Below are 15,000 nucleotides of genomic sequence, written 5' to 3'. Positions count from 1 at the left end.
ATGAATGCATTCCCAGAGATGCAATGAAAGAGTTTATGAAAAGAATAGCAAAATTAAATTAAAATTCAAGACCCATGTTAACTCATTCATAGAAGTTAAGTTTTCTTTCATTGTCTGTTACACAATCTATAGCTTTTCAACTGGAGTAATAAATACTTCAAATCCAACACTTGAAGTACAAATCTAACTCACACTAAAGTGTAAGGCATGCTAGCTACTTCTTTTAAAGCTTGAGAAACAACTATTATTAAAGATTTCTAGGTCTGAAGTTTCTATCCATTATATATGTTAGACTTATGAGGCTTTGGCCCAAAATGTATAATTTTATCAAATTAATTAGAAAATAATATTTTGCTAAAATAATTCATACATATGTATTTTCTATATTTTAATAATAAAATGAGCAATATTTATAAATAAAGAAAAAAGTGAAACATTAAATCTTCATAAGAGATAGCAAATCAGGTGAGCCAAAGTTCAGACTTTAAAAAAATTACTACAGTATTTTTTGAATAACATGCAAAAGTTCTTATGAAGAAGCTTAACTACAACATATATTCTAACTGCAGTCAAATACATACAGATTCCATGTGCCACATGCTACCTTTTGTTTTTATTTCCTTAAGATTTCATAAATAAGTACAGTCCCATTGCTCCCAATAGTTCAACTAAATGCAAAAGTCTTATACTTGAGGTATAATTATTTGCCTGTCATATGATGTATGACTTTCGATCTCTGCTAAAGGGAAGAGCTGAACAAGGAAGCTACAACAGCCTTACCTGCACCGATCACACGCTCAATTTTAATACAGGAGGCATCTAGCTCCTTGGCGAATTGATGCACAGCTCTATTTGGGTCCTCATAGGTTTCAGGGTCAATGTAGGTTTTGGTGCCTGGAAATTTAACTGTAATGATGTAAGAAAGCATGACTGTGATGAAGCAAAGCACTTATTGTGCAGTCAGCCCAGGAATTTCATTATGCAGAGTGCTCCTTGGAACAGTGAACTTGCTTCCACATCACCTGATTTTCAGCAGTTTTAACAGACTACTTCAGTCTGCTGGCGTATAGGTATTATCTGCAAGCTTCTATAGGTGACATGGGATCCAGCTCATGGGTTACTAACTGAATTGCTTTTCCAGTAAATCAACAAAAGACATCCACCAAAGTTTTTGACATGCCTATCACACTGGAGTTGTAATTAAATTCCGTGCTAACATGGCATAGTTCAAGCCATGCAGAGGGTTGGAATGGACTTGGAAACACATTTGTAAATCTATCAGTCAGTCAATCAATCAAATTAATACGCTGGGGAAAGAAGACATTTCATTTACAGGTAGACTACTACACTGACAGCAATATTAAAAACATTTAGACATCTTACTTATTCTTTTGATTTATTTTTAAAGACCAACCACCGTTGACATGTACATAAAATTCATACAGGATGTGTGGGACTGCTATCACAAAATCAAGAGCGAAATATTCTAAAGACATAGATTCATTTTCACCTCGAAGGGCGATAGAGGCCTAATGTACAAAGTGCAGAGTAAAGATAGAAAATTTACAATAATCCTGGGCTCTCTTAACCAAGTATGACAGAGATTTGAAACAGGAATGGTTAATGTGAACGTTCAGTTATAAGGCTTTGAAAGACCTTAGTTGCTATGAAGAGGTAGCCAATAAGCCTCACAAAAGGTAGAATTCAGACAACAGAGAATCATCTTTTAAATGTTGAAAGTCTTCAAATGCACCCAGAAGCATGCAGGTAACAGAAAATGCTATGTCAACTTTATATCAAATTCACTTACAATAATGTATTTCAAATCTATTCATTTGGTTAAAGACAAAGATAAGATAGGCATATTGGTTGTATTGATGCAAAGAAGAAAATTACAACTATATCCTTAAAAAATCTTTATTGTTTTTTTTAACAAAGCCACCAAACAAACTTTTCATTAAATCTTACTACTTGGAGAACAATATATTTCTTTAGATATTACACCAAAGCCTAAACTGTGCTTATGTTGTCACATTAAATTTAAATTATATTCTAAAAATAAACATATAACAAACCAAAAGAAGCAGAATGTATAAATGAAAATGGAATTTAAAAATCTTGATTTATTCTGCTGTAGTTGTTTATCCAAAATTGATTGTCTTAAACAATTATTGTTGCAGTTTATAAAACTGACAGATGCTCATTTGTTACTAAAGCTGAACATGAAAAAAAAAACAACACAAGAAGAAAAGAGAGAGGGGATAGAATGAGAAAAGAGAGAGGAAGGAGTACAGGGGAGAAGGGGGGAAAGAGAAAGAGAGAGAAGGGAAGAAAACAATAGGTTAACCTCCTAAATTGTCAGGCAGTTGGAGAAAGAGCCATCTTGTCCCTTGTTATTCTCTTTTTTTCTTTTTCTTTTTGTTTGTTTTTGATAAGGAAACTAGATTGGAGGTAGCTTTCTGCATCTCAAACGGGTCTCTGATGGTTCTTTATTCAAGCTGTCATAAAATATTTTGACAGGCCAGAGCTCTTTTGGCATGGAAACATGAAATACTGCCCAGCTTGGATTCCAAGACATTGTTAGAGGAAATGATAGGAGGAAACAAAATGTAAATTGGAATTGCTTCACTAAACTCTTCCATTGTGTTTATGTCTTTAAATGGAGCACTTGGGCCATGGAGAGTTGAGGGCACCCGCTACAAGTGACTGGACATTCTATTAAATTCAGTGCTCTAAAAGCTAGTTAAATGGTTGCTTTCAACATTCGGTAAAATCCAATCTGATGTCTTAGCAACTAGGAAAATTGTCTGTGTACTAAGGGAATGAAAGGAGCTTGGCTTGTAAATAGCTGGTGACCATAGGGCTGTACTTTAAGGTATTTTAGGTAAAGCCACAAAAGTAAAATAAGTGCCTGGTTTTCATCAAATGACAAGATATCTTTATAGAGAGCATGATTCAAAAATATGAAAGATTTACCAGAACAAAGTGTGTTAAGTCAACTTACTTTTTTCTTTTCCTTATTCATTTAAAAATGGGTATTAAAAAAAGTTGACAATTCTAGATAATTTGGGTCTTTTGTTTATCTCAATTTAAGAGTGTGAGCTTTTAAGCATTTTCATACTTCAAATTACATTTTTTATAAATGTAAAGTATTTTGAAATCACCACACCATATATATTTTAGTGCAGAGATGAAAACTGTGGACATATAACAAACTTATGTCTATCTCAGCAAGTGAGGCATGCAGCTTTCTGTACCCATTGAAAACTGTACGTGAAATGTGGAGTGGAATGATTAAAGTTACTTATCAGGCTATAGAAAAAATTTGGAGTAAGATGTGTTTTAATTTAATGTCTGAAATAACTTGTAATTTAAAGCAAATAAACTAAAACATATTTGATGATTTTGAGGTGCCTGACATACCCAGTAAGTTAAAGGAAAGTAACATACATATGATGGTGATATTAAATAGCTATGGTAGTGAATTATTTGCATAAGAGTAAGATCAGAGTTTCCAGAGATTACAGTATTATGTTGCTCTTTGATATACTAGACATAAAAATGTAGGCATTCAAAGTTCAATCCTGTCCTTTCTATTTGGGAAAGTGTTAAATATATTCTCTACTGTCATAGTAGAAGAAAAAAAATGTAGCCATCATTTTTTTTTTGTGCTATAGAAGGCTATGGTGTTTTAATTACTGAAGTGTTTCTTATGAAAATGAGTGCTAAACTAGAGGAAGTTCCTACAGTGGAAAAATAGTAAATAATCCCTGGTGGGGTAGCAAAATCACATGGATTCCCTCTAGTCAGGGATAAGGCTTGAATTGTACGTAATTTGGGATACTCTCTAAAAAAAAAAGAATATATGATTATAGGCAAACTTGATGGGAACTCCCAGGATGTGAAAAGTGGTCCATAAAAGTGAAGGTCCCTGAAATGTAAACCTCATGCTAAGCTACTATTCCTTTTATACTTCACAGGCCCCTCTTGTTTTCAGTGGAGAGAATTCTAGTTTCCTATTCTGTTTGAATCTGTGCAATGTGAAAGTGCATTCTTTTTCAAAATTTAAAGTCAAGGAGCTGGTTTTCCACAGATACAAACACATTAATAAAATTTAAAAATCATTACAAGGGTATCCATAATTATTTTTATTTTTAAGCAATGTTTCTCTTTATAGAGCAGGCTGTTCTGAATCTATTACCCTTACTTAGTTTCTTTACTACTGGCATGATTTTGAGCCACTGTACTTGGAAAAATCTGTGCATTAAACCACATATTTATATGTATATGTGTTTATTTAAAGGAATCATGAGGGCAATCAAGGTAGTTAGAAATTCTTGCTTGATGATTAAATATTCATCACGTTTAAATGCATACATCATAATATCTTCTTAAGAATCTCATCATATATTATATATATAATAAATGTTTATATTATTTAAAGGAAATTTATTTACATAAAAGAAATTTGAGCAAAATGATAGCTGTCAAGAAGGAATAAAATTGGTGTTAATCTTTTCAATGCTAAAAATAAGCAAGAACGGGCTTGGCATTAATTCGAAGTGGATGAAATCCCTTCAGAATTAGGTTTTATTTTGCCTATACGAAATAAGCACTTTTTGTCTCATGGCTCTCATTTTTATTGGCCATTTGCTTTGCAGTAAGATCAATATTAATGCTGATAGGATCTCTTTCCCTGTATTCCTAATTTCTCTTTTGTATACAAGTTCATACAAAAACTTATAAAAATTATCTAAAACTTGTAAAAAACCATCAAACGTATGAATATTAATAATACACCATTTAGATTCCTTTAAGTAACCATCACTGATACTCAATTTATAGAAGAAAGATGCTCCTCAGGTAAGCTTTTCAAGGTAGCATCACTTATTGGATTGGGTAAAGGGGTCTAATCTTGTAACCTGAAAGGATATTCCTTAGCTAGAAAAGGTTTCCATGCAACATTTAGTGAATGGTAATTAGAAAAATAAACACTTGGATAAGGTTTGTTAAGGAAAAACTGTGATGTAAAATCAGCTGAATATTAATGCACTTATTAAATTTCTGAACATACATCATATGTTGAATTCACATCACATGACTTTTCATTGTAAATTTATTATTCAAGTGCTTTAAAGTAACATTGTGAGATTCTTATGTGATTTCAAGCATGATGCATTGAAATTTTCTCCTGCTAACAACCAGATTTGTGTATTAAGGGGTGTATATATTTGTAATAAAGAAAAGCCAAACACTTACAATGAAAGTAAAGTTCTTCATCCCCTTCTTGGTCAGCTTTGCTATAGCCACAGTGCCTGGAAAAATGCAAATTAGGGGAAATGATTTTACTTTTTATGTTGAACACCCAGCACCATTCATCATGTTCTTTAACAACGTACTAACTGAAAAGAAGGTATAAAATATAAAATTTAAATCTGTTTTCCCATCACTATGGATTCATTTTGTGATAATAATATAGTAATTAACATTATTTTTACTCCACACAGAAAACAAGAGCCTTAGAGTATGACAATGGAATAGTACAAAGTTTTGTGGATGTAGATTTTTGTTAGTGAGTCAATATGTGTTTATGTATTATTCTGGAAAAAAAGTCTGAAATGTAAAATGGTTTTCATAGACATAAAAAACTTAAAAAAAACTTCCCTAGATTCATTTCATATTTATTATGATAATGTAACTCTGGATATAACCAATTCCATTTATCAAAGAGAAATTATAACACCTAGGCCCTCTTAACCTAAAGGCAGTAACCAAATTTATACTGTATTTTGATTTGAGAAAAATAAAATTATACTGACATTTAACATTATATGCTGGAGAAGTATGGTTTGTATTTCATATTAAAAATATTGTTGTATTAAATCAATAATAGGTTGACTCAATTCTGAAGAAAACATCATATTTTATAGTAGATAATGGAATAACTCAATGCTCTACCTTCTTCCAATGATGAAGCCAAAGACCATGAAGACAAGGATGATGGTTCCTGCTACAGCTACCACCGCGATGATTATAACGGGATTCTGTTCACTGGAGACAGCTGTGGCTGGAGACAGAGGAAATAGCCTTAGAAACAGTCAATGCAAGAATGTGTGAGGTTAAATAACATGTCTATTTTATCTAACTCACTACTAATTTAAAACAAATTTATTACATCATAATAATATAAATATACAGGATATTTACTTAAAGGATAATCTTCCTTCAAGTATCTAAAAGAAAACTTTTTATAAAATTATCAAACTACAGACATTTCATGCACAAAACTAAGTGATTCTCTTATGCATATTAATGTAAGCTCAGTGGTGCTTTTCTAAATATTTCTTTGGGAGCAAGTATATGTTTCCACATCTTTTAAAACAACTTCTAATCCAGAAGGCTTCAAAGTAACAAGAAATTTCCACTTGCACTTTTCCAAGCTAATGAGAGTTTTCTTATATTGTTAAGCCACCATTGCTATAGATTCCCCATAGTATTGTACTTTCAGTACTGATAGAGACTTTATGAAATCACCAGACACATAAGACAAAGAAATTGCACATTTTAATTGAGGATCCTGTTGTAAATATTCTACAGCATATAAAGTCAATAGTGTGTTTACTTCAGAAACAATCAACAATTACACTCTATAATTTAAGTGGGATGGAAAATATCATTAATTTTGTTTGTGCCAGGGGAATAGCTCTCCAGAGTAGGAAATCATAAGCATTTAAAATATGTCTTGCCATAGTGTACCTTTTGTTTCTGTTTAGACTGTCTCTATTTTGTCCATGTTTGCCTTCTTTTGATAACTTATCTCTTGATTCTGTACACTTAGGATAATTAGCTAGCCCTTATGCTGAACAACAAATAGTGAAATCATCTGGTCCGATAGCTTCTGAACAGAAGTGTTATAATACCTTTGTTGTAATACCTAGTTTACCACCTGCTGACTTGCTCCCTGAGGAAACTAGATAAAAGTTAAAAAAGAAGTAAACAATCAAGTTTTAATTGTTAAATTATGATTTATTAGGCATACACCAAAGAAAGATGCCTTCAAATATTTGGATGGCTTGGTTAGATTTTGTTTTGTTTTATTTTAATCTGACTTTTTATACATATTGAGAAGAAAAACAGTGGACTAGAACTACGTGTGAGGAAGGAAGGTACTATGCATGTAAGTGTGGATATTCTTTGCCTTCAATGGTGTGGCCCAGGGGTCTATTTGTCTGCTTGTCTTAGGCTCAGCTTTTCCCTTAACTTCAGAAACTTAACTTAGAAAACTGAACCCAGATGAATGGTGAATAGGAATTTGTGAATATTCTCCTGCATCTATAAATGGAATCAGATGTCAATCTTTAAGCCATAAATATCAGAAGCCATTTTTAAAGGCTACATTTAGAAAATAATCACTTAAAATTTCAAAAACAGGACAGCCACTGGCTCTTGATCCAAGGCTAGCTGGTGAAGGAAAGTCTGAGACTCTTATCTTCATCTAACCACCAAAATATGGGAAATGAAACAGTGGCTTAAGTCATAGAGTGCTAGCTTTGAGCACAGGAGCTAAGAAACAGCACCCAGGTCCTGAGTTCAAGTCCTAGGATCAGGTCTCTCTCTCTCTCTCTCTCCCTCTCTCTCTTTCTCTCTCTCTCTGTCTTTCTCTCTGTCTCTCTTTCTCAGTGAACTATAAATGTGCAAAAGCATAGTCTGCAACTTCTCTTTTAATTGTAAAGACAGACTTTGTGAACCTGTCTCTCTTTTTCCCACTAAGATTTTCATTGAAAATATACCACTGTCTTGAAATTATGTGTACCTAATTTTTAACACAGCATTTTGTGCTAAGTCAGTAGTTTACAAATCCCCAAGGATCCTCAAAAACTTTCCATGGAACTTACAAGTTAAAAATAATTTTTCTGTGATATGTGAAGACATTTCTTTCCTTTTGCAATATCTTTTGCTTTTCATGTGCTTTTGGATTTCCAGAAGCTACATGGCATGATCATCTCAAACTGATAGCTCAAGACAGGTCTCTGTGGTATTTTTACATTGTAATATTGGATGTGGCAAATGTACACATGCAAAACACACAAAAGTACACATTTTGGAGCTCAAAATATTTTCTGAATTATCGTGGTAATCTATTTTACATTGATAACTGTGATTTATCTATTTCTTATTAATGAGTTTCTTTTAAGCACCAAATACTACAAAAAGCATTGGCAAGAAAATAAAATACACATGCATAGTTCCTTCTTTCACCAACTTCACATTCTAGTGAGAGATATGTCACAAATGTCAGTGGTTATGCCTATAATCCTAGCTACTCAAGAGAACGAGATCTCAGATTCATAATTTGAGCCAACCGAGGCAGACAAATCTACTAGATTGTATCTCCAATTAACCAGGAAAAAAGAGCCAAAGGGGGAGATGTGGCTCAAGGAAAATAGCATTCCAGCTGTGAGTGAAAATCCCAACTGAGAGCTGAGGCCCTGAGTTCAATCCCTAGTACACACAAGAAGCAAACAAACAAACAAAAAAAGATAATATAAAAGGTAGTGGTCATATGCTCGTCACAGAAAATTATTTGACAACCCTTAAAACTGATACCTTGGGCTGGGGATATGGCGTAGCGGCAAGAGTGCCTCCCTCATATACATGAGGCCCTGGGTTTGATTCCCCAGCACCACATATACAGAAAATGGCCAGAAGTGGCGCTGTGGCTCAAGTGGCAGAGTGCTAGCCTTGAGCAAAAAGAAGCCAGGGACAGTGCTCAGGCCCTGGGTCCAAGGCCCAGGACTGGCAAAAAACAAAAACAAAAACAAAACTGATACCTTCATAATTCTGTGCAAATAAATTTTACATTTTAAATTAATTTCCGTATGTATCATAATATGGCTGGTTTGTTTAAAAATATAACAAAAACCAGGGCTGGGGATATAGCCTAGTGGCAAGAGTGCCTGCCTCGGATACACGAGGCCCTAGGTTCGATTCCCCAGCACCACATACACAGAAAACGGCCAGAAGCGGCGCTGTGGCTCAAGTGGCAGAGTGCTAGCCTTGAGCGGGCAGAAGCCAGGGACAGTGCTCAGGCCCTGAGTCCAAGGCCCAGGACTGACCAAAAAAAAAAAAAAAAAAAATATATATATATATATATATATATATATATATATATATATATATAACAAAAACCATATGCCTATGGCTCATGTTTGTAATCCTAGCTACTAAGGAGGATGAGAATTGAAAATTACTTTAAAAAGTCATCGTTGGGCTGGGAATATGGCATAGTGATAAGTGCTCTCCTCATATACATGAAGCCCTGGGTTCGATTCCTCAACACCACATAGGTAGAAGAAGCTGGGAGTGGCACTGTGCCTTAAGTGGTAGTATGCTAGCCTTGAGCAAAAAGAGAAGCTAGGGACACTGCTCAGGCCCTGATTTCAATCCCCAGGACTGGCGAAAAACAGTCATCGCTGGCAGGAAATTCTACAAGACTCTGATCTCCAGTTAATGTCTAGAGGAGCCAGAAGTGGAGCATTGCATCAATTTATCTTATTCTAAAGATTTTCAAAATGTATGCTAAGAAAACCATATAGTATCTTTCTATTTCTTTTTATTTATAAGCTCACAGCAAGAACATGAAGAATTCAGATCTAGATGAACCTTGTCTGAGCTAAGCAGTAACATATGATGAATTCACCTATTTACATAATCTTATTTTATTTGTCATAAGGATAATTAGACATATAGGTTTACATTTTATTTTTGAGTTGTATGGTGAATTAAGCTGATAATCATTTATTCTCCTCTTACGTTTTGTATGTACTTTAAACATATTATTGAATATACTTTTAAAAGTCTTCATAACAATTTTTAAATGTTCCAAATGAAAGAATGTGAATTTAATGTTCTTCCTGAAATCTATTTCTTTTCAGAGACATCACTAGAAGACAAGTAACTTACACTAACACAGGCTCATAGATCTCCTCACTGTCCATCCCACTGTAGATTCTGATCATATATAGGGGTTTTGCAAGAAATAGCTCTGATGGACACAGAGCAAGAACATACTTACATCTACAATATATGATGGATCAACAAATAAATTAGTGCATCTTACCTGAGTTTCTAACTTTGCCTTTAAACACTAACTAAATTGCCTAATGTAGTCAATTTACATTAAAGAGACTTACAACCTAAGGTTCTAGCATTACAGAAAATAACCACAAGATTTATCATTGCTACCCTTAATGATCTTTCTGTGATACCTATGCAGTGTTTAGATATTTGTCTTTTTATGCAAAATGTATCCAGATGCAAATCATCACCATAAATGTCAAGACTGAAACAGGAAACTAAAAGTAATTGTTACCAAGAATAAAAATCCAATCCAAAGATGGTAATTACCTTCAAACATTTTACCTGTAGCTTCCTCTAGCGTAGCAACATCAAGTCTGGGGCTGTAATTTCCGTAACCAGCAGCAGTAAAAGCTCGAATCTGGAAGACATACACTGTTCCTGGTTTCAGGTTATTTATGGAGGCCGACGTGGACTTAGTTTTTAAGGTAGAGTAGGTCCTTTCCCTTTGATCCTAAAAGCAAGATCGACAGGGAATAGTTAATTACAGGTTGTAACTAAATAATGTGGTTGCTGATCCTCACAACGTATTTCATTTTGCCATACCATTTTTATTGAGGTGGCATTGTACCTTGTGGAACATTATACATTTTTCAGTTTCTAAGATAATATCAATGTGAAATACTTGCCTTTCTTCTGGAAATTTTAACAAGAAACATTTTATTCAGTTAATTTTGATATTGTGAATTTTTAAAACTGTGTTGGGAAAGGAAAGGGATTTTTAGTGATGATCCATTGCCTTTTTGATCAAAATATTGGTGTTTCTGTAAAACTCTACGGCTTTGTAGAGGTCTTCAGATCATTGTGTATCTATGTAGTTACTTAAACATTTATCCTAAATATTATTCCACACTTATTTCCTAGTAGAGATTTTGAAAGTATTTCAGGTTTTACCTCCACGTTTTTTTTTTTTTTTTTTTATGCTTGAAATCAAGGCCTGGATACTTTCCCTGAGGATTTTTTTGCTCAAGGTTGGAGCTCTACCAGTTAAGCGTAGCTCCACTTCTGGCTTTTTTGGTAGTTAAATGGAGATATGAGTCCAATGAACGTTCCTGCAAAGGCTAGATTTGAGCGGTGATCCTCAGATCTCAGCCTCTATACATAGCTAGGATTACAGTACTGAGCCATTGGCACCTGGCAAAAGTTCAGATTTTCATTCTGAAATATTACTTCTGATTTCAATTATAAAAAAAGTTTATTCTTGCTACCTTGTATATCTTCTAAATGTGGTTCATTACCTTTGAAATCTGACACAATTCCAGAGAGGTCTAAAACTGAAACTAACTATAACCAAAGCATCAGTAAAACAAATGATCCTCTTTAAAACACTTCTGATGAGACAATAAATGGTTTTCCTAGTATAAGAATGAGGCATAAAAATACAACTTGGGGGGCTGGGAATATGGCCTGGTGGCAAGAGTGCATGCCTCGTATACATGAAGCCTGGGTTCGATTGATTCCCCAGCACCACATATGTAGAACACGGCCAGAAGTGGCGCTGTGGCTCAAGTGGCAGAGTGCTAGCCTTGAGCAAAAAGAAGCCAGAGACAGTGCTGAGGCCCTGAGTCCACGGCCCAGGACTGGCAAAAAAAATAAATAAATAAAAATAATAATAATAATAAAAATACAACTTGGTCCATGGATAAATGAATTCATAATGTAAGTAAAAACACAGATAATTTAAATGTACACATTAAAACTTATTTTTTAAGAAAAAGTACCTTATAGTAATGCATAGTATAGATTTCAAATTACTACAGTCCATCAATCCCAGAGTTTTTCTCTATTTGATAATCTTAAGTAGTTACACTGGTTTTGCGTGACAACACACCAGCTGACTCAGTTAACTCAATTCCAATAACTTTTAGATTTATGGTCACTGTTATATTTAATAATGTAATATTTTAAATGTTATAAACTTGGAACCAAATCTTTCTGGATAATTATCTATCTATCATCTATCTATATCCTATTTCTAAAAAAGGGACAGAAATAACTACATTTATGCATCAGCTATATCACTACTTACTAAACTTGGCCATTATAAGGGGCTTGCAGGGGAGCACTTGGCTTCTTGCCATGCTGTCTTACACAGCATGATTTGTATAATGATTAGTACATGATTACTATAATATTTATAGAGTCGATTTCACAAAAATAAAAAGGGACAAAATCAGATCTGACTCTGAAGTCTGAGAATACTGTATACTTGTAAAAATATTCTTATTTATAAAATGTGAACATATTTCAGGGCATCACAAGTATCACTGAAGCCCGATAAATTAGATAAATCCTTAAGGGCCCCAACAAATCTACTAAAATACTATTCCAAATGTATCAGTCTATGTTGTTTCTGATGTACTAAAACAGTCCTTCCCTGGTTATACTAGCCAAATAAATGAATAGGTAACATACATGGGACACTTTGACTTGGACAAAACAACATCTTAGTCTACAAAAATCCTCATTGCAACAATGAACCAGAGGTGCAGAGAGGTTTTTAAAATGGCTAAACTTAAAGACACATTTTGATGTAGCTCCAGATAGATGGCATAATGACCCCCATTAGTGTCCGGTACAGTAGGGTGGCCTGAGATGCTTGGCACCCTGTTGATCCTTTCAGCTGCCCTTGGCACTTACTTTCTCATAATACTTGATTTCGTATTCGGTGATGACTCCGTTGGGATGCTCAGGTTCCTGCCAGGAAAGCTCCACACTTCTCTGTAGCACTCTCTCCTTCATCACGCCGCTCACTTGCGAGGGAGCTGTTTGGACAAGACGTGTCAATAAACAATGAGAAAATTCACTGGATGCCTCAAATCAAATGTCACAACGGATCAGTCCCATGCTGTGCCAGTTTCATTAAGGTAAAAGAAAGCACCTTTTCATAGCCCACGATTCAGAAGCTAATGAATATTCAAACAGGACCTTATTACTGTTCATAAACTTTAATAGAAATTTAAATTAAAGTGCAAACACCAGAAGATAGTATTGTTCAAGTTAGTGAGAAATGGAAATGATGGGGCTGAGAATGACAATTAAGCAAATGAATGCTAATGAAGGCTAGAAAATATGATTTCAGATTAATCTCCAGTGATAAACTAAGTCCAAATATTTATTTCATATACAAAAGCATTATACTTTCCAAAGAAAAAAATAACATAATATCATTCAAGAGGTAATACATAAAATAGTCATTTAATTTTCAACGAAAGGTATCACACTTTTAAGGAAGTAGAATGTAGCCATAATATTCAATGTATATCTTATGAAACTAGGAAAATGGAGGGGACAGGTGGGTTGGGACTGATGGGGAATAATAATGAAAAAGGTGATATTGATCAACATTCATTGTACTTATAACTTCATTTGTTCAATTTGAACAACTAAAGATATTTAAATTATCAGAACAGAAAAGGAAAACATGTTTTTTTATGTTTAATTCACGTGTCTATATGGCTATATTTGTGTCTGTGTATTCTCAGAGAATATCAGTTAAACTTGTGGAGAATGGTCAACATACAAGATAGCATACAAGAACATGTGCAATTCATTCCAAGTTAAATATGTGCATGAATACATGCATACATATGTTATATAGACATTCATGTATGTGATTCATGCACACCTAACAGGCTTCAAGCTTAGTAGAAGAGATTCACATCTATAATCTTGCCTGCTCTTTCTATACAGATAATGATACGCTTTGAGTTCATTCTTTCTAATTAGTGACATATCTTCTTTTTGGTAGCTAAGGCTGTGGAATCCAGCAAACTAATTTGCTCTGTCTAATTTGCTCTGTGATGATTAAGTAGTCATCCTCTCTCTGGAAGTGAGTAGCTTGCTGGCTTGGCTTAGTTTCAGCGAGGTCATTATGTTTCATGTATCATGCTCTATCTCATTCTGTAAAATATTTTCAGGCTGTTAATTTAATTTTCTAATGTCCGAAATTGTTAATAATCCTGCTGACAGCAAAGCAATTATACAAGGCTAGAGCCATTTAAGCAAGCTTCTGATGTTTATCCCTTTGGCTTTATTTTCTTCCTTCTTCTTTCTTAATATTTTCTTATATCAATGTCTGGAAAACACATTTTTCACTTCTTTCGTGCTTGGCAATTTTGAAGAAAGGACACAGAAGATTCATGACTCTCATTTTCTCCCAGATTACTAATAAAAGAATAACTAGGCAGGTTAAGTACCACAAATTTCCCTGGAAGGGTTTGTAGCTGAAATACTTAATAGACTGTGTTTACACACTAAGTGCATTTCTGGGTTGTTTCAGTGAAGGGAATCTCTCCTAAGAAATCTGTTTAACACAACATTTGAAACCCAAGTGTAGGTGGTGAAGTACTTGTCTGGCCAGTAATCTGTCTCTCTTCCCAGAACAAGATTAGCTCACCTCATATACAGACAATGATGTACAAAGAGATAGCTGGATAGCTGATTAAGCCATAGCCTTCAAAAGCATAAACTCCAAAGATGAAGTTCTCCTTAACATATAATCTCTTGTAATCTGATTAATTTCACAAAATCAAGAATGCAATATAGGGTAAAAAGACAAAGAACTCCTATGCACTGAATTGTCCAATCAGGCTGGTGGTTAATGATAAGGGGTTACAACCTATATATTCCACATAAAATAGCTGAGGCAAGGAATGAATGAGTGAAGTATTATATGTAAAGCTTTTGTTCTTCTAAGAACACAAAAATTGACATGATACTCAGTATAAGTCAACTGAAGAGCTCTCCTTTGTCACCATCATATTGTAACAGAAGGCAGAATACCCTGACTTCTCACACTGATTCTGTTTCTCTAAAGCATTCTCACTATAAAATGCTATTTGATTTTTGTAAGTTACACAC

General features: G+C 34.2%; 1 protein-coding gene across 5 annotated transcripts in view; it reads right to left on the bottom strand.

Annotated features, from left to right (window-relative positions):
• Positions 1-15,000, bottom strand: part of Epha7 (EPH receptor A7) — a 169,387-nt gene that overhangs the window by 18,675 nt on the left and 135,712 nt on the right. The window contains exons 6-10 of one of the 5 annotated variants that reach the window (XM_048353818.1): positions 12,778-12,902; positions 10,408-10,591; positions 5,959-6,067; positions 5,260-5,315; positions 781-906 (exon numbers count right to left, since the gene is read on the bottom strand). In XM_048353818.1, coding sequence (XP_048209775.1) covers positions 781-906; positions 5,260-5,315; positions 5,959-6,067; positions 10,408-10,591; positions 12,778-12,902 — 600 coding nt within the window. Of the gene's footprint in view, positions 1-780; positions 907-1,379; positions 2,217-5,259; positions 5,316-5,958; positions 6,068-10,407; positions 10,592-12,777; positions 12,903-15,000 lie in introns of those variants that run through there. The other 4 variants (XM_048353819.1, XM_048353820.1, XM_048353821.1 and 1 more) reach the window with 4 other exon arrangements.

This window comes from Perognathus longimembris, chromosome 9 (genome assembly GCF_023159225.1).
Source record: "Perognathus longimembris pacificus isolate PPM17 chromosome 9, ASM2315922v1, whole genome shotgun sequence".
Classification (NCBI taxonomy): domain Eukaryota; kingdom Metazoa; phylum Chordata; class Mammalia; order Rodentia; family Heteromyidae; genus Perognathus; species Perognathus longimembris.
Note: the sequence above shows the minus strand (reverse complement) of the source record. Positions and strands in the feature narration are given on the sequence as shown.